The sequence below is a fragment of the Natrix helvetica genome (assembly GCF_964273705.1).
Source record: "Natrix helvetica genome assembly, chromosome: 1".
Lineage (NCBI taxonomy): Eukaryota > Metazoa > Chordata > Lepidosauria > Squamata > Natricidae > Natrix > Natrix helvetica.
This window is the reverse complement of record NC_138548.1, coordinates 268682547-268707326: the sequence shown is the minus strand read 5'-3', so window position 1 is coordinate 268707326 and position 24780 is coordinate 268682547. Positions and strand designations below refer to the sequence as shown.

Here is a 24780-nt window from a genome sequence, read left to right as displayed (position 1 = left end):
CCATCCAGGACTTCAGTATAATACTTCTAATTGTCCTGAGAATTGATTTAGAGAGCTTTTGCATGTAATATGCTTTAATGTGATTTCAATCATTTTAAGCCCTACTTCTGAGTTACTGGTGATTTTTAAAAAGTTGTTATTTCTAATATATTATCAAACTTTATTTGTTCCATATCTGACATCTACTTGTCACAGTCAACTTCTGTAACTAGTAATAATAGACAAAAAATGCAAGTTGAGATCAACTTCTTTTTCAATGTATTTATTTCTAAATCATGAATTCTATTTGCTTTTTCCTTTCAGATTATTCTAGGGGTCTTCCAGCTTGGGTTCATCTCAGTTTATCTCTCAGAACCTCTTCTGAGTGGATTTGTAACAGGGTCCTCCCTTACCATTCTCACGTCCCAAATGAATCTTCTGTTTGGACTGAAGCTCCCTCGGCGTGATGGAATGGGTACCCTCATTTTAACATGGATCGACATCTTCACATACATTGGGAAGACCAACATCTGTGACTTGGTCACCAGCCTGGTGGCTTTAATTCTAATTGTGCCAGTAAAAGAAATCAACAATTATTTTAAGGACAAAATGAAGGCTCCATTTCCTATGGAACTCCTAGTGGTAATTGGAGCTACACTCCTGTCACACTTCCTTAACTTCAATAAGAAATACAAATCTAAAATTTGTGGCACAATTCCCACTGGTTTCAAACAACCTGCTGTCCCAGATCTGAGCCTGGTGTCAAATCTGGCACTTGATGCTCTACCCATTGCCATTATTGGTTTTGCTATGACAGTGTCACTGTCAGAAATATTTGGCAAGAAGCATGGTTATCCTGTCCGAGCCAACCAAGAGATGATTGCCCTTGGGATGGGAAATCTGATCCCATCTTTCTTCTACTGCTTTGCTTCCTGTGCAGCCTTAGCAAAGACTTTGCTGAAAGAATCAACGGGATGCCATACTCAAATATCAAGCTTGATATCTTCGGCTGCACTGCTCCTGGTACTATTGTGGATTGCGCCTCTCTTCTATTCACTGCAAACTTGCATCTTGGGCGTGATTACAATTGTTAATCTCAGGGGAGGATTGCGGAAATTTGCTGAAGTACCCAAGATGTGGCAGATCAGCAAAATAGACACCATAGTCTGGTGCGTAACCATGCTGTCCTCATCTCTGATCTCCACAGAAATTGGCCTTCTGATAGGAGTCTGCTTTGCTCTCCTCTGCATCATCTTCCGCACCCAGCGGCCCCGAGCCACCCTTCTAGGTAAGGTGAATGACTCAGAAATCTATGAGGATCAGTTGACTTACAAGAAGATCACTAGCATTGCAAATATCAAGATCTTCCGCTTTGATACTTCTCTTTACTATGCAAACAAAGACTACTTTAAAAATTCACTTTTCCAGAAAACAGAGGTGAATCCATACCTGGTTGCTGCTATACAACAAAAAGCTCAAGCTAAAGCAAACCTGAGCAAAAATCAAAGTTGTTTTTCTTCCAAGTTGAACTGCCTAAAGGGAACCAAGACCGCAAAGGCTTCAGCAGATGGTCCCGATGCTTCGATAGATATACATACCTTGATCATCGACTGTGGAGCCATGCAATTTATAGACAGTGTAGGCCTCAGTTTGCTGAAGGAGATACGCCAAGATTACAAGAAGATTGGTATACAGGTCCTGCTGGCCAATTGTAACCCATCCATACGCCGTTTGCTCCAGGCAGGAGGTTGGCCCACTGGGATGCAGGATCCAGAGTTGGTCTCATTCCATGGTATACATGCTGCTGTGCAGTTTGCAGAGAAACAGGATGAAACTCAACAGTCGGACAGTGTGGTGGCAACAAATGCTTTCGGACCAGAAACTGAGGACGTTCCAATAGCCTTGAGTCTGGAAGAACCCCTCTAGGCTGTCTGAAACAGTATGTGAACTTTTGTTTCAAGAGTTATTTTACCAAGAAGAAAGGACTGGCGGCCAATAACTTAAGATAAGGTGCATTTAAGTGGTGACAGGCTAAAATGGTGGCCTTTACATTCCAGAGAATAATTATGCTCTGTTGTTACATTACCACATTGTCCCTGCTATGGAGATAAAATGAAGTGGGGAAAAGCTGCTTAATTTCTTTACTTAAGCAACTGTTAAAGGGAAAGAAAGGAAGATCTTCAAAGTAGGAGCTTAATTATATTTTAATCCTGCATGAAGTTGGACCAGTATTTAATCAACAAAACAATCATGAATGCATAAATAGGTTGGGAATCGTGAAGTAGTGAGTCTGACCTACATATGCAGCTGGAGAAAGTCAGGGTCTGAACTGATAGTACAGCTTTATAGTCTTTCAACGGCTGTGTCAATTTAAGAAGATACTCCCTACAAATTATGCCTTGCTTTACTACCTTATAGATTATTTACAAGAAAAAGAAACGGTAGGAAATAGAGAACATAAGCCTGATAGAGAATAGACAACTGGCAGGTGTCAGAATTAAGGACTACAAGTCCCATCAACCCTAGCCATTAAGATTGGTCAGGTATGATAGATCTGTTGCATCTGAAGAACGACAGATTGCCTACCCATGCTTTAAAAATAGCTGATCACAGTGAAAGTAAGCAATTGGTCATTCATTTTACAAACCTAAACATTGCTATCACTATATCTGTGCTCAGGAAGGGAACATGTCTTTAGTTGTATTATATCATAACAATTCAGCCCCCTGGTTTTCCTAGAGAGGCACCCTCTTATCTGACCAATCTGGGTTTGCTAAACTGTTGAGCAAAGAGGAAACTCTTAGCAGAAATCCTTTTAACTGGCACCAACAAGCTGAAGCTGTTCTTGAATAGACGGCAGAAGAGCGTCAGAAGTGAAGGGAAAAGTTGGTATTTGTTCAGAAAGGAAATGCAAAATAATATAGCTTTGGCCCCAGGAAAAGAATATTTTATTGGACAGAATATTATATAATCTTATAGATAGATTAAGCTCTCAAGGTTATCCTAAGAATGCAGCAGGCTTTAAATGGCTTTTGAAAATGACTTGCATAAAAATGCTTTCCCCTTTTCTGTCACCTCTCTAAAGATTGTCCCAGTTGCTCAACGATGGCCATTTCCTCTTAAAGAAAAAAGGGGCTGCATACAGGTGGTGGGAAGGATGTCAATCTCCCTCTTTGTTGCCCTCTGTAGAACCTCCAACCTATCTGCTGTCCTGCAGGTCACACATGGCAAAAAGTGATGTCCTGCACTTGATGTGCAGCATTGAAACACATTGAAACCTGAGCTTTAGGTTTAGGAAAAAATGTGTGCAGAAACAGCACAGGAGACGTTAACAACAAGATGAGGCTCTTTGCCAGGAAAGAGAACTGACGAAATTAATATTTACAAAAGGGTTTAATAATCCAGTGTATTTAATTTATAGGGACTCCTGTACATTTTCCTGTAAAGAACTCCTAAACTATTGATACACTGTCCTCCCTTCTGTGAAATGCTTCCTTCTTTCACTTTATTTTCTTGTATACTAATGAAACAAATCGAAAATCAAATATCTTTGGGTCATTTGTTTTGTAAGTGCCTTATTGCTCTTGTTTCCGTGACTCAACATTGCTCCAAATGACTTATTTGGTTCTCCACTTTACCCTCCCAGTCACATCGGTGACATGAACTTGAGGTAAGGGTCTGCATTTCCACATCCAGCAAAAAAAACTTGTTCTCCTCCTGATTTGTGAAGCAGGGAAGAACAAGTTCGCTTCATCCCTCAGATCAAAACCTTGTAGCCGAATATAAACATACTTTAAATAAACGAAAGGCTCTGTGCATCAATAATATTACCACCAGAGGGCGAGAGAATGACACAGGAAAAAGAGAAATCAGGTTTGTTGGTATTGAGAGAGTTATAAATGAGCAGAATATATTAAATTATAATAAATTCTCAGGCAATTGGAAAATGTATTGCACATGACTTTGCTAAAAATTTGATGAAAAAAGTAGGTATTTGTTTTCCTCTCAGTGTAAGCATGCATAGGAAAAAGCTGCCTGTCAGAAGAAGAATTTCTAAGATTATTTGCCATCGGGAGAATGGCAAATAGCATAAATTCTAAAATGGTATTTTGCATCGGCCCAGAATGGAATTAATAATGTTACATCTGAATCTATGGATAGTATAAATAGACATTTTGGGCTTTGTTGGGCTTAATGATGAATTTCAAACAGTTACTTTGAAATTATACATCCAGTGGTATCTTCAAGGTACCTGTACATCAGGTTCATTAATAGATAGATTTTTTTAAAAAATAATAACCCTTTAGGCAGAAAAAGAATATTTGTCTTGTTAAGCACCTTGAATAATTTTGAAATAGTTTGTTTTGTAACTAGAAGCAATGCATATAAATATTAGAGCTGTGCAAAGTTGCCTCAGAAGGCTGCCGCTTCCTTCAAAGGAGCAATATCTTTTGAGGCCATTTGTACAGTTGCCTCAGAAGGCTGCCGCCGCCTTCAAAGGAACAATATCTTTTGAGGCCTTTCTTCAGTTGTCTGAAGACAGATTAGCAGAGCATAAAAGTACATGCTCACAGAGGCAACTGAGGGAAAATTTTCAAGCAGATCAACAGGTTTTTGGAAGAATTAGGCCACTTTCTTCCTTTATTTGCATGAACACACTTGGCAAAGCGCCCTTTCAAAAGTTTTGCCCAGCCTCGATAAATCCTAGTTTGAACATCAAATCCAAAACTTTGTTTTCCAAGAAAAGCCTCAATTGATCTTTAAAGCATCTTCCTTTGAGCAGCAAGTAAGACGTCCAAGGATGCAATTTTGAAAGTTTCCCCACCAAAGGCTGCTGCACCACTTCAGCAACGATTGGGAAGAGAAGATTTTCTTATAGATCAGCATATGCTAATAACTAGTTAATGGAAAACCCAGCGGAGAATCTTGCTGTGAGGAAATGTGACATATTCCCTAAAGCTCTCTATTGAAATGAATGCTTTTAAACTTCCTTTAGTGATGAAGTAGTGAGATGGCCAAATGAGTGATAAGGCAAAACAAAGAGCGACTGTGGAAAGTCTAAAGAGATCTGTCTAAACTAGGAAGATCATTATACATGACTGAATGTATAAGATGGTCATATATTAAACAAGACTGTCATATATAAAAAGAGTCAATTTTGTTAGTGGTGAAGGCAGGAGGCTAGAAATCCATGACACAATGACACAAAGGCAAAACAAAAAGTTTAGACTCCCTCAAGTAAGCTCAACTCTAGGTGATGTTATAGACATTAGGAGACAAAGAAATTAATGATGCCCATTATGTTAGAAACTGAATGGGATGACCAGGCAAGACATTTGTGGGATTGGGTAGTTCTGGTATAATGGGAACTTCCATGATGGATAGTATTACAAAATAAACCAAGAATTGTGGTAGTCATACCTTTATACCAAGCTATCGTACAATCAACCTCTTGCTGAATTCTAATCAATTTATTTCCAAAAGCGTTTGAAAAGTGCAAAAATAAGCAACCAAAATAGCTAAGAGACTAGAACTACTACTCGACTTCACTCCAAGAAAAAGGTTTAAGGGCTTTAACAAGAACGAAGTAGACTGGTGAGGGATTTCTAATAGAACTGATTTGTAGTTGAAATTGAGACATACAATCACCACTGTTTGGAAGGCACCAAAAAGAAAAACTGTAAAAGGGAATCAGGCTAACATTACAGCCAGCAGCAATGGCTGTTAATTGTGATGACTATATATTGTGGAAATCATATTCATAAAGGTACTCTATTTGTGGGCTTTGGATTATTACAAGGGGGGGGGGGTGTTCTAAAATGAAAAATGGCAAGAGAAGAACAAATTGGAAAGTCTTCTTTGCCTGTTCTTCCATTCGTGTTCAATATTTTTGAAAAAAAAAAAAAGCAAAACTGAAAGAAACATTGAAGAATTTCATGTAATTTGGGCTTAAAATTCCGGAGGCACATAACTAATCACAGATGTATAATCAAGGAAGTGATGCAACCACTTGTGGATGTTAAATTCAACAGTTAAAAGGCAGAAGAGACTGAAAGGTTTCCTGGGACAACGCACTTGGGAATTGCCATTTCAGCAGTATCCATTCAAAGGAAGTGCAAATATAATTTACTGTGGCCATTGACTTCTAAAATAGGAAATGAAATAACATATGCAGGAATCTCCACCCCAAAAATTATTATAAAGAATGGACAAATTTAGATATCATGTACATTCCACTTTGGTATCCACGATACACAATTCCCTTTTCAGTTCAAGATTTGATACTATAATGCCAACACTGTATAATATCAAAAAACTTTTAGTTGCACTGAAGATCTACATTTTTCACACCTTTAAGACATAATGGAAGTTAAATTCAACCTCTTGTTAGCTAAGACTGTGCCTCTGCAGACAAGATCTTATTGAAACTACAGCTCATGTCCTACTGTACTAGGAGCCATGGTGGCACAGTGGTTAGAAGGCAGTACTACAGGCTACTTCTGCTCACTGCTGTCTACCAGCAGTTTGGCAGTTCGATTTTCACCAGCTGAAGGTTGACTCAGCCTTCCATCCTTCCAAGGTTGGTAAAATGAGGACCCAGATTGTTGGGGGAAATATGCTGACACTGTAAACGGCTTAGAGAGGGCTGTAAATCATTATGCAGTGGTATATAAGTCTAAGTGCTGTTGCTATTGCTATGCTGTACTCACAGACTCTACCTCATAACACCTCACCTGTAAAATATCCAGGAAACACCAATCTTCTTTATGTACAATTGCTGTGATTGGATCAGTCCGGTGTAGTTTCTTTCAATGTAGCTTCATTTTGTTAAACGGTCTGTAATTTTAAGCAGACTTTCACTGTTCACTGACTAATTTTTAAATATTACCTTGTCTAAATACACCATTAATTATTACATATTACCTTGTCTTTATTTTCTTTTGTTTATTTTCTTTTATTTATTTTAATGCTTCTTATTTGTATTGCCAAACTATCAATTAATAAAAATTGCTACACATAAGTCAGAGTTGGAAGGATATTGTTGAAAGAGGAAGGAGGGGATGAAAGAGCTGGAAATATCAGTAAGTGCTTTAGACAAGGAATGGAGATTAAAACACATAATTTATCTGTATTTTTACACTGATTTCTGTAGTGATCTGGAGTAAGTTTATGGATGCTAAATTAAATTTGAAAAAGGAGCAAGATTTATACAGGTTCATGTAACTGAGAGTGACTAAATCTTATTGTTGGTTTTGTTTTTCTATAAAATGCATACTTATATTAAAACTATATCAAAACAAATGTTCTTGGGATGCTTATAAATACCAAGTAGGAATGTGACCTGTATTTTTTTAGGAGGAATCTAATCTGAAAATCCAACCAGATTAGCCTATAATCCTGCCCATAGTCAGTTGGAAGTTAACCTCATTTATTTGCAGGGAGATTAACTACAATGTACATGGATTTAGATATACTGATAGATGGATAATCAGGTGAAAATGAGGCATATTCCATGGTACAGATTCTACAGAATGTAAAACAAATTTAGACGATTACCGTAAGGAAATTTGTAGAGATAAAATAGTTTCCATTCAGAATTGGATAATATGTCACTGTGGTGTCTCCAAATTCTTCAAATTAGTAAATTCTCAGATGTGCATTCAGCAGTAGCTACATAATTTCCCTCCAAAATGAAAAAAGGAGTCTAAAACTGAGTAAGGAAGGTATTATATTATTTCTTTGACAGTCTACAATGATAATATGATCAAAGCAGAAATTTCACTTGTCTGCATATATATATATAATTAGAGCAGGAAAAAAAGTGACTTTTGAATTCCTATCAGGAAACCATTAAACTGTTGATTGTTTTGCAATGAATGGGGTGGGATTGTGAGGCGAAACAACAAAAACAAAAGCAAAATGCCACATTCTGAAAATATTGTTCACACTTATTCTGCATCTAAGTTAAGATCAACAAGAAGATGCAACATGTAGGTTGGGCAACCTGCCGATTGGGTAAGGTACATTTTTCAAAGCTTGAACTTTGCTCTCGATGAGATTTCCTCTCATCTTAAAGGTCCCTAGGCTACCCTACAATCTCTCGTCTCTCAGGACTATGAAAATCTGTTCCTTGCCATTTGTTTTGATTTATAGATTGCCTTATCCCACAAAAACAATACATTACAAGGGAGCACAAGTTATGACTGGCAGCAGATTGCATGGCAGCTGTTAATTATGTGGAGAAAGCAGCTGGGCTAGCTGAGAATTTTTTTTAAAATTTTGAGTAATATTTTCTTTTTTAAAATAATCTCTGCAACAGTACTGAATATGACAGTTTTGTGTTTGATACATTGATGATATAAAAAGATAGTGAATTGAATTGTTCTTGATTTTTATCTCAATCCTAAGTGACTGGGCTTGTTTGGCTCCTAGGTCAGAAATGTTTCCACCGTTGGTCTTGGATGAAGTTGTACTTCCCCATTTGAAACTAATGTGGATGAGACTCACGTGCAGATATCAAGTGCCTTCCCAGAGGTTCATCTTGTGCCCTTTGTTTCACTGGGAACCCTTCAGATCGTCACTCATTCCCTAATTACCTAAGAGCCATGGTGGCACAGTGGTTAGAATGCAGTACTGCAGGTTAACTCACTGCTCACTTCAGGAGTTCGATTCCAAAAGGCTCATGGTTGACCCAGCTTTCTATCCTTCTGAGGACGGTAAAACAAGGACCCAGATTGTTTGGGACAATATGCTTATTCTGTAAACAATGAGGTGTTAATTCACCATCCCTCATTGGAAGTACTCACATACTTCTTAAAAAGCCACATGACCGTTGCGCTCAACTTCTGTGTTTTTCATGATGTACTTACAAACCAGTCAGTCTGATAAAAGCAGCTGTACCTTTTTTATATTTCCATTGTGATAACTCATACAAATTCAAAAGAGGCAGTCTTTGCAGTGCAATAGCAGCATTCTGCTTTTGGCACGTTGATTTCATTCATGTTGCATCAGTTGAATGTATTGTGTGCTTGGAGCCAAGGGTTTCAATAGCCATGCCTAAATTGGCTTTAAGTTTGAGATAAACAAATGGCCCATCTACTCTGCCCTCAATCTTCTTAATGTTCCTTTCCCTATGTTTCCTCAGTCACCACTATTAACTCCCATCGCCTTGGTTTCAAGATTGGAATATATCTGCCTGCTTCCCATTCTTCCCATCCCAATCCTTTCCTTGTCTTCCCTTGGGGTCATGCACTACTACTTTCCCAGCCCAGTTACTACCAAAAACATACAAGCCTGCAGGTTTTAGGCAAGGCCTGGACACCTAATTGTTCTACGAACACAACATTTGTCCATGGGACACTTTGCCCATCCATACTGCTATTCAAACGCTTACTCTAGGTTTATGAAAATGTGCAATTGTTAAATTCATTTGCTTTGTTAAACTATTGATGAGCTATTCTGACTTAAGATCTGAACGGTACTGTACCATACAATTCTTGCTGCATCATACAGCCTATTAGACATTTGCTGCAAATTGTTTGTGTTGTCAGCCAACTTTGCCTATATAAATATTGATATCTGTAACCAGACCATTTCTAACATTACCAACACAAGCACAAATTGCTCCTCAATCGACACTTGAAGTCTTAATATTTTTAATATTATCAGAGCATTTATTATTTCCTCTCAGTTTCCCCCCCCCCCCCAAGATACTAACATTTGCAGCATTTGCGTCAATTCTGCTTTTCAACATATTACTATCTCTCCCATCTATTAAAAAAATGTTCATTTTGGCATTCTCTTTCACTTCACTCAAATAACTTCATCACTTTTATTTTTAATTTCATTACGCTGCTGGAGACTATTTATCCCTTTCCATGCCGTTCAAAAACAGTAGGTTTTTTTTTTATTTCTATCCATCCCACTCAGCATTTTCTTGCCTTCTTTGAAAATTAACTATTCCTTCTGCAGTTTAACTACATGCTGCGCAACATCTTTATATTTTTCATCAATCACTTTTTACATGCATTTTTTTTCTCACCCAGTCTGCCACGTTTCACATTTCAATCAAGCATCCCCTTTCTCTTTTCAGTTCTCCAGAATGCGGGAAAGAAATTATGTCAAGGGATTTCTGGCTCTCTCTGCTTGTCTCCTCGTCTATCTGTCTGACTGTCCATCTGTCTGTGTATCCATCATCTGGATCATCTCCAAAACCAGAAGGAAATCAGGCCAACTGCTTTGGGAGGGGTGGTGAGCGTGTCAGAGAAAAGCTGGCAAAAGAAAGAATTTCAAAACTGGTTTGAATTTTTTTTAGTACAAAAGAATAAAATAAAAATAGCCAGATCCATCTGGGTGTCGAGGAGGATAAAAACCAGGAAACTCTTTCCAATGTCTTTCTACGGGACAGTCAACATATCTTGTTGTATCTTGGCATACTGCCAGCTCCTCCATTCTCCAACATTCTTCATTCCTGGTGACAAAAATGAGCAGGACTCATATTCCAAAAATCCTTGCTTAGCCTCCTTTTTCATTGTCCCATTCTGTTAATTGCATACATTTCTGTCCTTGGTAACATAATTCTTTTCACTCTGTTCCAAGCATTTTCCGTATCTTTTCCTTACAACCGTTTTCAATGAATTCTGCACTGGGAGATTAATTTACCATCTAATACTTTTTCCAAGCAGGACTTCTCTACCATCTCTTCCAGCAATTATTTTACATTCATTTCTTTCCTTTCCTTCTATAACCATTTTTCCCTCCACAGATTGCCTCGTTATCAAATAATAGCCTGTCCCACGTTCAGAACCTATCATCCGTCTTTATATTCTTCGCAAATTTTCTCCATCTTTCATCATAAACAATTGAATCAGTTGTGGATTCAGATTTATGTTCTTTCCTTTTTCTGTTTGTTTGTATGAACATAAATGTTTAAGCCATGCCATCAAAACAACCAACCATTATCTAAGCAGATACCCACCAAACTCTTATTTCTGGGTTTCCAAATAGTCTACAATAATCACCTTTTTTGTGTTCTTTCATCTCTTTCCCACCAATCTGTCCATTGCACCCAACAGAATAGTTTTTCTGTCCATTATATTTATTCAAAAAGTTTTATGGTCTCCCCCAATTCATTCTTGATTCTTCCATTATGACCATTCATTGCAACGTAACATCCACCTATTTCAATATTCACAACAACCGAGATGATCTTACTCATGCTTTCTCAGATACTAGTTATACCAGGGGTGGGTTCCTGCCGGTTCTAACTGGTTTGCTAGAAGAGGTTCCATAAATCTAGTGTGCCATTTAGAACCAGTACCAGTGGTGGAACGCCCCTTCGCTCACTCACCCCCGGGCCCCACCTATCTGGTCACTGCTGGTCCACTCGCTCTGCCCGCCCATCCGCACCATGCCTCTAAGTGCCCTATAGAGAGCCCTTGGCTCTCTATTGCTGCCTGCCAAGGAGGTAAGTAAGCTCTTTGCTGGTGCAGCGGCTTTTGGGGCTAATGGGGCTTGGATTTCCAGCCTGACAGCCACCACCACTTCTGGACATCTATTGCAGTCGTGAGGAGCTGAGGATAGCATGGAGAAGAGCGCAAAGGTTCTTGGCGCTCCGGGAAACCATGAAAGCTGCTGGGAGAGGCACGCGGCTTGGTTTAGCGTCCCTGGATGTCACAGCAGTAATCCCAAGCACGCCGATCTCAGTGTTTTTCTCATCGGGGCGTGCTGCAAGAGGGAGTGAGTGAAGACCTTTTCCGGCCAGCGCAAATGACTTCCCCGGACTTGCTTTGCTGAGCATAGGGCAACAGGCCCGCACCTCCAATCAATGCAGAAAAGGTCTTCACTCACTCCTTCTTGCAGCATGTCCTGATGAAAAAAATGCCGATATCAGCGCGCTTGGGGCTGCTGCTGTGATATCCAGGGAGGCTAAACCAAGCCACGCGCCTCTCCCAGCAGTTTTCGTGGCTTTCTGGAGCACCAAGAACCTTCTCACTCTTCTCCGCACTCTCCTCAGCTCCTCGCGACTGCAATAGATGTCCAGAAGCGGCAGGGCTGTCAGGCTGGAAACCCAAGCCCCATTAGCCCTAAAAGCCACTTCTGGACATCTATTGCAGTCATGAGGAGCTGAGGAGAGTGCGGAGAAGAGTGCGAAGGTTAGGGTTATTGGGCAACGTGTGTGTGTGTGTGTGTGTGGGAGGCTGGAGCAGTTCCGTTATGAATGGGGAACCTGATTCTGGGGATTGTCCCCCCAAAAAAAGACTGCCTGCCCAGATCTTGCGGCTTTTTCAGGGGTTTCTTTTTTAAAAAAAAGCCTCTCCAGAGGAGGAGGCAGAGAGCTGGGTGGAGGAAGGGGGAAACTACTGTTGGGTTCAGAGACCTCTGCCCCTCGTGCCGTGCTTTGCAGCTGCTGGAGCCCTGCACAGACTGGTTGCAAAGCACAGCATGAGGGGAAGAAGTCCCTGAACCCAGTGGGGCAACGCAGCTCCACCAGTAGCAGTAGTTTTCCCCCTCCTCCACCCAGGTCTCCGCCTCCTTTGCTTAGGCTCCCTGCTGGGTTTGGGGGCTTCTGCCCCCTCATGCCACACTTTGCAGCCACCGAAGCCCCACACGGACTCCTTCATGGTGCTGGGCAACCTGGTTCTGGGAATTCCCCCCCCCCAAAAGACCACCTGCCTGTCTCTCCAGTTCTTGCAGCTTATTCGGGGGTTTCTTTTAAAAAATGCCTCTCCAGACAATCTTGAATGATGCTGCCTGTCTGTCCCCCTCCCAAAGCAATCTCGCAGGTTTTCAAGATCCTCTGGAGAGGCATTTTTTTAAAAGAAACTTCCGAAAAAGCCACAGGAACCAGAGCAATGGGTGGTCAGTCTTTTTTTGGGGGGGGGGATTCCCAGAACCAGGTTGCCCAACACCCCATAAGAGGTCCACGTAGGGCTCCGGCACCTGCAAAGCGCAGCAAGAGGGGCAGCAGCATGCCGCCCTGATCAACTGGCTTATAGTTGGTGACAGGCAGCCCTTGCTAGGGTTTCTCCCTTCCTCCACACAGCTCTCCACCTCCTCCTTTGCTTAGGCTCCCTTCCCACTTGGCACCTTGAAAAGGGGCTCAACTTTAAAATGGGGCACCTTGGCCTTGGACCACCGTGGGGTTTTCTCTACTAGCTGCGTCTCGCTTTGGGTAAAGGAGGAGCAGAGGAGGTCGCAAGGCAGAAGAGAAGCTTCTTCCCCCTACCCTAAGGATCACCAGCATGAGCATGGCTCTTCAGGAGCTCAGCAACAACATGAGTAGCAATGGCGGCTGCCCACACACCTGCTTTCGGTTGAGGGCAGGCTTGTTTTGCAAAAGCCCAGCGCAGCTGAGGGTTGAAGAAACCGCCTGATGCAAAGGCAGGGACTCTTTTTGTGGGGGAGGGGGATGCCATACCTGCAATTTTTATCCCATCCACCTACCACCCCCTGCATGTCTGGGCACTATGTTGGGGGAACTTGGCCATGATTGGTCTTGAACGCCGGACATGTGCACACCCCCTGCCCACCTCCACACTTTTCCAGATTGGCTGACTGTGGAGCATGGGCCCTTTTTGAAGCCGGATTGAGTCCTTCCTTGGGATGGATGCCCATACACGAGGGGCACAGGCTAGGACCAGGTGCCTTCATCCGTTTCTCCCAAAGGTGCTTTTTTTTCCTCCAAGAGGCAACTGGACTTTCTGATTTTTCTTTGAAGATGTTTTGCTGCTCCTCCAGGAAGCTTGTTCTGCTCTGAGGAAGCTTCTGGAGGAGCTGAATGTCAGGGGAAAAAAAAACACCCTGTTAGAGATCGATGAACCGTGGCTGATTCCCTTCTGCATATCTTTTGAGATATTTAGAAAAGAAATACTCTTTAAGAAAATATTCTAATTAATAAACAAACTTTAATTAATGAAATAATAAAAGTAAATGAAAAACAAAAGTAACTAATTGGTTACATTTTGATAATGAAAAGCTACGTTTGCCAAAGTTGGCTGCCGAACAAAGAAGAGAGGAATTTTGGAATGTGTAACGCGTGCGCAATAAATCACTTTCAGATAAGAACCTTTTTTTGTTTTATGACCTGCGCAATAAAGCTTTCTTAGTTTAACTCTTGAGTGTCAGTTTAGGCAGTTCAGGCCTAGCAAACCTTTTAACATCGTGACACCCCTTCTTTTGCTAGTCTGGGCTGACGTCATCAAATCATCAATTAAGGCACATCTTCTTTCGCAGATACTCGTGTTGATTTGCGGCAAGTGGTTTGTTAAGCATGTCTGCAATCTGATCATGTGTAGAAACATATTGCAATTTAACAAAACCTTGCTTAACTAATTGCTTTGTGTTTTGATAACGAATGTCAATGTGTCTGGACCTAGAACCTGTAAAATGTGACTCAGAAATATAAACAACAGATACATTATCTTCCATCACGGTGATTGGTCGAATCGGACGTGTCCAGATATCTGTGATCAAAGCATCAAACCACGTTAGAGAATTACAAGCATCTGAAACACAAGCATATTCAGCTTCAGTAGATGAACATGAAACAAAACTCTGTTTTCTCACTTGCCAGTAAACAGGACAACCATTTAGGAACATCATGTAACCAGAAGTGCTTTTGCGTGACTTCTTGTCGCTCGCCCAGTCGGCGTCGGCAAAACAAATCAACTTTGGTTGATCAGTGTGTGTTGGTTCTAGCAATAACTTCATGTGCTTAGTGTGTTTTAGGTATTTCAACAACTTCTTAATGCATGACCAATGAAATTGTGTTGCCTTACCTACGTGTCGTGATAAAAGATTAACACTAAGTGCGATGTCAGGTCTGGTCCAACTACTAATGTATAATAGTGAACCAATGACTGAACGATAAAGTGTTTGATCCTCGAACTCAGGACTTGGTTCATGTGTTAAGTTGTGAAAATCTGTTTGCATGGGTGTCTTTGTTGTGCTAGCATCTTTCATGTTGCAATGATGTAGAATGTGGTCAATTTTCTCCTCTTGTGAAAGACTAAACCCCTTCTGTGTCTTTTCAATTTGAACACCTAAATAAGTGCTAATGTGTCCTAAAGATTTTAGTGTGAAGTATCTCTGCAAACTTTTGGCAAAAATCTCACTCATTTTCTTATTTGGACCAATATAAACAATATCATCAACATAAACAAGAATTATCTCATATGCATTGTTAGATCTTTTTGTGAACACGCATTCATCAGTTTCGGACTTAATAAAGCCCATTGAATTTAGTTTGTCAGTAAGACATAAATACCACATTAAACCTGACTGTTTCAGACCATAAAGACTTTTGTTCAGGAACCAGGTATCCCCTTCTTGCTTTCGGAATCCTGGAGGGCTTCTCACGTAGATCTCTTCATCTAGGTCTGCATGTAGATAAGCTGTGTCCACATCAAATTGAAAAACTTCTAAACCAAGAATAGTTGCAGTGGTTAAAGCAATTTTTACACTTTCAGTTCTGACTGTTGGTGAGTAAGTGTTTGTGTAGTCCTCAGGATAACGTTGAGCGAAACCCTGAGCTACAAGTCTGGCTTTGTATAAAGACTCACCATTCGGTTTCTTCTTGATTCTGTAGACCCATCGGGTGCCAATGACTTTCTTGTTTGCTGGAGGTTTTGCAGGTGTGAATACATTAAGTTTCTTTAAACTGTCCATTTCATCCTGCATTGCATCATACCATTTGTCTTGTTCTGAATCAGGAAGCTGTTTGATTTGTGTGAATGTCTCTGGAGGAAGAGTAACGTTGCAAATCAAAGGTACTGGTGATTTTGTCAGTTGCCATGAATAACGTTGTGGAGGGATTCCTTTTGTGGCCCTCTTGGAGCGTCTAGGAACAACAGACCAGTCTTCTTCTTCTTCTTCATCATCATCCTCGTCCTCACGTTCGTCGCTAGCATCAGCATCCGCGGCTTGAGAAGACGGAACATCAGGTTGTGAAGAACTGGTAGAAGGAATATCTGCCTGCGACTTGTCATCAGGCTGCGTGGCATCTGGAACACCATCTCTAGGAAAATAAACTTCAGGATCATTGGAATGAATCCTGGACCAGTCAATATCTTCCTCAAAATTAGCAGATTGTGAAATGACAATCACATGTTTAGTATCAATGAATTTGTACCATTTTGAATTATCATCAATACCCATAAATCTCAGTCTCTTTGCTACTGTACCTCCCTTTCTTCTTTGACTTAAGGGAGTGTTCACCATAGCATATGAACCAAAAATATGGAGGTTCTTGAGATCAGGCTTGTAGCCATACAGCATGTAGAAAGGAGTTTGATTGATTACACTGCTCCAAGTACGGTTGACAATGTAATTTGCATATTTGATTGCTTCACCCCAGTATGCGTTACTGAGATTGGCATCTTCTAGAAGACAACGCATCATGGTTTGTAGAACCCCTTGTCTTCTTTCTACGACTCCGTTATGAGCCGGTGTATATGGAGCAGATGTCTGATGAAGAATTCCATTCTTACGCATCCAGTCCTGGAAACGCTGAGACATGAATTCTGCACCACGGTCACTCTGGATTCTGGCGATGCGAACTTGGTATTGTGTAGAAACAAACGCTGCAAAGTCTTTAAAGATCTGAAAGGTCTCAGATTTCTCTCTCATAGGATATACAAATCCATATCTAGAATGATTATCTACAATTGTTAAAAAATACTTTCTGCCACCAAGTGTTGGTGGGAAAGGACCCACTATGTCAGTGTGTACCAAATCAAAAATGCGTGTTGACCGGCGTGTAGCGTGTTTGGGAATTGCAGCCGCCTTGGATTTAGCCTTTTTGCAAACGGCACAATCCAAAAACACCTTACACCCCTTTAGATCCAAACCTTTTGCGAACTCCGGCATCTTTCTAAGAACACGGAAACTGGCATGCCCCAATCTTCTGTGCCACTTGTGAATACACCTGGAATGCAAAGGTTTACCAGTTAGTGAATTCTCAACATTAACAGTTTCATGAGGACCCTCAGGCTTGCTTTGAGCAATCTGTTTCTGTTTTCTTTGTTTGTTGGCTTTAGGAGCCTTTGGCACAGTAACGCTTTCTCTCTCTGGGACAACTCTCTCTGGGTCTGCGTTGTGCCTTTTTGGAGTTTGCATACTTGCCTGTGCTTGCCCTTTAGGCTTTGGCTTTAAGTAATAAACACCACCAATCAGCATGGTTTCAGCAACAATATCACCATCTTTAACTAAGTAACTTGCTTTTTCGAGGTGGTGAACCTGGAACTTTAACTCTCTAGACAAGTGACTTTGACTAAGCAAATTACTGGTTGCTGAAGGTATGTAATAAACATCAGGGATGTGTGTATCGAGCTCTTCAATGTAAACAGTTCCTTTTCCCATAACCTTGCAAGTGTGGTTGGTGAAGGAATACAGTTCTCGATACTCGGGCTCTGGTTCGCCCATCTCTGTGAAAAGTTCCCTTCTGTGGGTAACGTGCACAGCTGCTCCACTATCTAAAGTCCACAAAAGACGTCTGTCGAACTTTGGATCAGGTTGTGGAACGTTGGTTATGGCCAGTGTTGCAAGCGGAGCTTGTGGATCACGCCTTGGACCACGACGACCTTGTCTTCCGCCTCTACCTCTGCCTCTGGAATCTGTTCCTCTGGGCTGGTACGTGGCGGGAGCTGGAACTCGTTGGGGACAATCCCGGGTGTCATGTCCCACACGGTTGCAGGTGTAGCATTTTGGCATCCTTGGAGCGTAGCCTCTTCCTCGGAAGGGACGTCTGGCTGGAGCCTTTGACGTTGGAGGTCGTTGCAGATGTGGGGTAGCTAACCTGATAGCTTCGTCTTCCACTAAAAGTCTGCAAACGTGGTTAACTGTGCGTTGAGCAATAGGCACGTAGTTAATCTTTGCAACAGCATCTTTCCATTCATAATTCAATGAGTTAATGATGATGCTAATCATTTGGATATCATCGATTACATGGCCATTTTGTCTCAATTCACTTCTCATTCTTTTCAGTTTGGTCAAATGTCCACCAATTCGTTCACCAGGTTTCAACTTCGAACCATGGAACTCAGACATGAGCAAACATGAGGATTCAATTGAAACGGGCCTGTAGCAATCTTCCAAAATAGCCCATATTTCTTGGGCAGTTGCATCAGGTGGAAAGATACCTTGGATTTCAATTTCCATTGACATGAGTAAAGTCGTGATAGCTCTGTTTTCAAGGTTTCTTATTGCAGGTGTCCAGGGTTGACGGGGAGGATTAAAAACCATGGAATGTGTGCCTTCTCTTCGAAGCAAGAGCGCAATTTCACTGACCCAGGCTTTATAATTCTCTCCTGACTCCTTTAATTTGGACTCACCAGTCAAGGGGGTGACTGTGAATACCTGCTGAGGAACAATTTGTTGCTCTGGTTGCAAAGCTGGTTGTTGAACCAGGGGATGCTGGGGTTGCATCATTGGCCTTTGCGTGGCAACATCAAATTGGCTTCCTCGAATTCGCCTTTGGCTTTGCCTTTTTCCATCTAGGGAGGATTCAACACCGCCAGGAGGTGTTGAAGACTTAACCTCTGGAGACAAAGTTTTGGCTTCTAAAGGACTCATAGACATATCTCTGAAAATCTGGTCCAATTGCTTAATCTTTTGCTGTAATAATTTTTCTCCGCCAGCAGATGGCAGTGCAGCTTCACTTTTTGGCTGCCTCTCCTTTTTATACGTATGCGGAAGCTCGGTTGACTCAAAGGGACCACGTGACCTCGGTGACGTGTACATGTCTCTTTGTTCTAATTGACCAATGAACTCTGTGGGGTGTGTCTTAGGCTGTTGTTTTGAAGAAGACAAGATGGCGTCCTCAGACATTTTGGGAGTGGGGGAGCTTCTTCTACTTCGCCTTATCTCCTCAAAACACACTCTCGCCTCCTTAACATATCTTTCTAAACGTTCTATTTGATATAGATAGCTTTGCATTTCTTGCTCACCATCTGGGGGAATTTCATAAAATCTGCTTTCTGCGTGGGAGGAATTTTCCTCTGCCGGCAGTTGCCGTTTAGACTTTTGCCGTTCATTAATTGTATCTTGATAATGAGGGACATTTACTGACCTCAGTCCGTAGATCTTGCCTTCTGTAACTCCTTCCCCCATTTCTGGCTCAGCACCTTGTTGCTCCTGGAATACGTTTTGATCTTGCTTCTCTGTGTCCGAGGGAGCCTCTTTGTCAGAGGAAGCTGATTCATCTGTGTTCGCCCCATCTTTCTTTTTCTTTTTTTTCTTTTTCTCCGACATTGCTAATTAGGCTTAGTCGGTTATCTTTAGATAGCATGAAGGGAAAATACAGCCATAAATTGTAACCATCTCAGCTGGTATCATCAAAAGCCAAAAACTCTGCTACCAAGTTGTCAGCCAAACCTCTGCTACCAAGTTGTCAGGGGAAAAAAAAACACCCTGTTAGAGATCGATGAACCGTGGCTGATTCCCTTCTGCATATCTTTTGAGATATTTAGAAAAGAAATACTCTTTAAGAAAATATTCTAATTAATAAACAAACTTTAATTAATGAAATAATAAAAGTAAATGAAAAACAAAAGTAACTAATTGGTTACATTTTGATAATGAAAAGCTACGTTTGCCAAAGTTGGCTGCCGAACAAAGAAGAGAGGAATTTTGGAATGTGTAACGCGTGCGCAATAAATCACTTTCAGATAAGAACCTTTTTTTGTTTTATGACCTGCGCAATAAAGCTTTCTTAGTTTAACTCTTGAGTGTCAGTTTAGGCAGTTCAGGCCTAGCAAACCTTTTAACATCGTGACACTGAAGAAGCTTCTTGGAAGAGAAGTGAAAGGTCTTTGAAGAAAAAGCAGAAAGTCCAGCTGCCTCTTGGGAAAAAAAGCATCTTTGAGACATCCTGGATGACCAAGAATCCCCAGAGACATCCAGCATCCTAGGCTTCCTTTCTGATGCCTCCTAGCCTTGCCTTCCCTCTCTTGTGGTGGCCACTCTCCCAAAGCCCATGATAATTGAGCATCAATAAGTCCTCTTGTAGTATCAAGGGTGGCTGAGGGTTCAGAGGTGGCACACACCCATGGTTTCCTGATTGCCAGGGCTATTTGGGAAATCTAAGCTGGAGAGACTTGGTCTGTCCCGAACTTTTGAAGCTGTGGGCTCTGGATAAAAGTCAAAACCTGAGCTTGATGCTGACCTAGAGGTTTTTGTTGAAATCCTGGTTTAAGTTTTGGAGAAAGACTTATTTCATCCTAAACTTATGACTGCTTTCATCAAACCTTAGAGTGATTTAGAAAGAAAGAGAGAAAGAAAGAGAAAGAGGGAAAGAAAGAGACAGACAAAGAGAGAAAGAAAGAGAGAGAGAAGGAAGGAAAGAGGGAGGGAAGAGAGAAAGAAAGAAAGTGGGAGAGATACACACAAGAAAGGAAAGAAGGAATGGAGGGAGAGTGAGAAAAAAAAGAGAGACAAAGATAGAAAGAGAAAGAGAGAGAAAGAAAGAGAAAGAAAGGTAGAAAGAAAGAAAAAGAAAGAAAGAAAGAGAAAGAAAGAAAGAAAGAAAGAAAGAAAGAAAGAAAGAGAACTTATGAGCACAATTGAGCCCAAAATTTTGGTTGCTAAGCAAGAGCGTTGTTAAGTGAGTTTCACCACATTTTCCAAGTTGGCCATGCCCATCCGGTCACATGACCACCAAGCCACTCCCACCCAGTCACATGACCACCAAGCCACTCCCTCAAAACAGGCCACACCTACAGAAGAGGTTCTAAAAATTTTTGAAAGCCACCACTGAGTTAGACCTACCCTTCATAAATATGCTTTTCTTCATCTGCTACACTCCATAGGATTATACCACAGTTTTCATTCATTTATAAAATACATCTTATTTTTCTTAGTTCCATAAATACACAGCATATCTATTTTTCTTTTATTTCATTTGTTAATTGTTATTCTTTACTATTTATATCTCTTCCATTCTTAGGTGCAATTTTTCAAATACTATGGTAATCACTAGATAGCGCCATGCATATTGACATCTGCTGCTGTTATGGCTTTGGTCAATCAGATCTTTCATATAATGCAAAGAATGTGTAGTTATGGTGAATAACTTTAGTTGTATTTGAAATCAACAAACCCCTGGCAATAGTAAGGAGAATATTATTCATCTGGGATATATTTTGTCCAGTAGGTCACAATGATAGCAAAAATCCATTTTCATCTTAAGCATATTCAGGCTATTCAATGGAAGACTATTGTATGTTCTATTTTATTGGGGACTATACCCTTTTGCCCACAACTGAAACTAAATAAAGTGTGATTGTAGTCATTTTATGAGAATACCTATGATCTTAAAATCCCAAATATATCCAGTAGCCCAGAACAATTGATTATTGCTGGGCGAGATAGTTAATTATATTATTTGGAGGCCTAGGACAAATTTAACTGAATCACAGACTGAAAGTTTAGAATTGTTTATTTTAAAGTATAGGTTAAAACATTAGTAAAGGTATGACTAGAAACAGGGTACCATTTGATTAGCTTATTTCTTTGTTCTACCAGGGAGTAATTAGTGCCACTTTTCTTCTATTTTAAAAGAAAGAAAGAAAAGAAATGCAATTTTAGCAAGTGTAGCCTAAGGGTTTCTATCTAATTCAAGAACAAATGGTGTGAAATAGAAAAACAAGCATTCTGTTCCACTCAGCAAAAAAAAAAAAAAAAAAAAAACCAAAAAAAAAACCTTCAGGATTTTAGCAAAGCAAATTCCATATTTAAAAAAACTGATTTGTTTTCTTCTTTTATTGTTAAACTCAAATGCATTTTTGTTTTTACCCAGAAGAAAGCATATACACACAAAAATTACTGTCAGTTTTGAAAGCCATTTTTTATTTTTAGCTTCCTGACTGCCACATATTTGAGCCTGGGAAATTGGGGGGGGGGGGGTATTTTTGTTAGAGTGGTGGAAACTTAGCCATAACAACAATCTTTACCCTGGGAGTCAAGGACAATTGCCTGCATCTGGATGGGAGTGACTGGGGATTGTCTCCGGTTGTGTCTGAAGAATGGATTGGACCATTTGATGAACATGTGGGTGTTGAGCAGGGTTATGAACTTTGAACTGGGTGGGGAAAGCCTGGATGCTTTCAGATTCGGGTTTTCCCAGATGTGCCAACATGACATCTCTAATAAATTGGAACTTTGAGGAACGTCAAGCCTTGGAATTTTATTTCATTGGGGGTGTTTTTTGGAACCCTGACATTTAGTCTGTCTAATTGGGAAAGTATAATTACTAAACAATATTGTATAGTATGTATTTTTCTGAAGTAATAAGCTAGAAGATATGGTATGGGATCCTTTTGTCTTTACTGGATTCATCTGAATAAAAATACTGTCCTTTTTGAGAGTTATTACTACAATAAAAGCTTAAAATGGTTTAGTTCCCCAAGTTTTGTTCTTTATTTAAGTAATCTGAAGGGACCACCCAAAACCTAAATATTTCTGGTTTCTGAAACAGTATTGTTTTGAAGTCTTTGGAGATGATAGGGTTTGAATGAGAAGGTGTATCAGTGACCTCTGGTCCTGGAAGTTGGATGTATGAAACTTTTTTTTCCAGAGAATCTCTAATATGAGCTTCTGCTATGTGTTGAAAGATTAAAAAAAAATCACCTGTGAGTCACACTTAAATAAAGAACAAAACTTGGGGAACTATAACATTATCCAGAGATACATAAATTATCAGTAGTAAGTTTTAATACAGGTAATCCTCGACTTACAAGAGTCCTTTTAGTGACCATTCAAATTTACAACAGCACTGAAAAAAGGGACTTATGACCATTTTTCACACTTATGATTGTAGCATCTCATGGTCATGTGATTTACATTTGGAAGCTTGACAACTGACTCACATTTATGACTGTTAAGAGTGTCCTGGAGTAATATGATCACCTTTGAAACCTTCTGACAAGCAAAGTCAATGGAGAAACCAGATTCACTTCATGTGCAGAAGCAAAAAACAAGATGCCGGCACCTACAGTGCCACCGGGAGAACCAGTTTGGGGTGTGGCAGACCTGGGTCACTGCCGGTTCTAGCAACCCAGGCCACCAAGTTACTACTGGCTTGGCCAAACCAGTCTGAACCGTTAGGAACCCACCACTGAATCAAGATCACGTGAAGTACTAGTACCACTATATAAAACCCTAGTGAGACCACACCTGGAATACTGCAACCAATTTTGGTCACCATACTACAAAAGAGATGTTGAGACCTTGGAAAAAGTTCAGAGAAGAGCAACTAAGATGATCAAAGGCCTGGAGGCTAAAACATATGGAGAATGGCTACAGGATTTGGGTTTGGCTGGTCTAAACTTTGATCTAACTATATCGCTCCTGACGGGTTTTTATTTGGGTATTTTAATTGCATTCAATTACTTAGGGGTTTCTAAACATTGTATTTTATTGTTTTTATTCATTAGCCGACCTCCTCCTTGTACATGTCTTGGTATATGTTTTTGTAATATGTATGTCTTGTCTATATATTTGTTTCATATGTTTTGTTGTACGCCGCCCCGAGTCCTTCGGGAGAGGGTGCGGCTAAGAAATAAATATTTATTATTATTATTATTATTATTATTATTATTATTATTATTATTATTATTATTATTATTATTATTATTATTATTATTATTATTATTATTATTATTATTATTATTATTATACGATTGTATCACAGCGGCCAGTTGATTCGCCGGATTTGGCATTGATTACTAGTCGCCCCCCCCCCCAGGGGCCTAGGACGTCGTAACGTATTTTCGTAATATACGTGCAGATCCAAGCAGTGCAGCTTTTTGCATTTGACTGATGGTGATTTTGTCAAGTTTTAACTGTTTTAAATGTAATTCCAGTGCTTTTGGAATAGCACCCAGTGTGCCGATTACCACTGGAATTACCACTGCTGGTTTGTGCCATAATCGTTGGATTTCAATTTTTAAGTCCTGGTATTTCGCGACTTTTTCATGTCCTTCTCCTCAACTCTGCTATCACCTGGTATTGCGATGTCTATGATTGTAACCTTCTTTTTCTCAACCAGTGTGATGTCTGGTGTGTTATGCGCTAGTACTTTGTCTGTTTGTATACGAAAATCCTACAGGATCTTGACCATCTGATTTTCGGTGACTTTTTCAGGCTTATGTTCCCACCAGTTTGTTGTTGTTTTAATATTATAATTTTTGCACAAATTCCAGTGGATCATTTGTGCTACTGAATTGTGTCGCAATTTATAATCAGTCTGCGTGATTTTTTTACAGCAGCTGAGTATGTGGTTATTGTTGTTGTTGTTGTTATTATTATTATTATTATTATTATTATTATTATTATTATTATTATTATTATTATTATTATTATTAAAGAAAAGAAGAATTAGGGGTGACATGATAGCAGTATTCCAGTATTTAACGGGCTGCCACAAAGAAGAGGGGCTCAAATTTTCCTATCTGAAGGCAGTAAAAGAAGCAATGGGTGGAAACTAATCAAGGAGAGAAGCAACCTGGAATTAAGGAAAAAAATCCTAACAGTGAAGACAATTAACAAGTGGAACAGCTTGCCTTCAGACACTCCATCACTGGAGATTTTTAAGAAGAGATTTTTAAGAAGAGTCACTTATCTGAAATGGTGTAGGTTCTCCTGCTTGAGCATTGCATGGACTAGAAGACCTCCAAGGTCCCTTCCAGCTCTATTCTATTCATTTCTTCTATTTGCTTTGTAAACTATCCATTTCCCTTGCATTGTTGAAATGTGGATTCAGTGGCACCATTTCTTCAGCACCCCAAGGCCCACTGACCACAA

At 40.2% G+C, this 24780-nt stretch overlaps 1 protein-coding gene across 2 annotated transcripts in view; it reads left to right on the top strand.

Annotated features, from left to right (window-relative positions):
* The window catches only part of SLC26A2 (solute carrier family 26 member 2), a 53671-nt gene extending 51013 nt beyond the window's left edge, over window positions 1-2658 (top strand). For both annotated transcript variants that reach the window (XM_081935510.1, XM_081935509.1), the window contains exon 3: window positions 304-2658. In XM_081935510.1, coding sequence (XP_081791636.1) covers window positions 304-1905 — 1602 coding nt within the window. In that variant the 3' untranslated portion in view covers window positions 1906-2658. The remainder of the gene's footprint in view (window positions 1-303) is intronic.
* Window positions 2659-24780: the final 22122 nt, after the last annotated feature.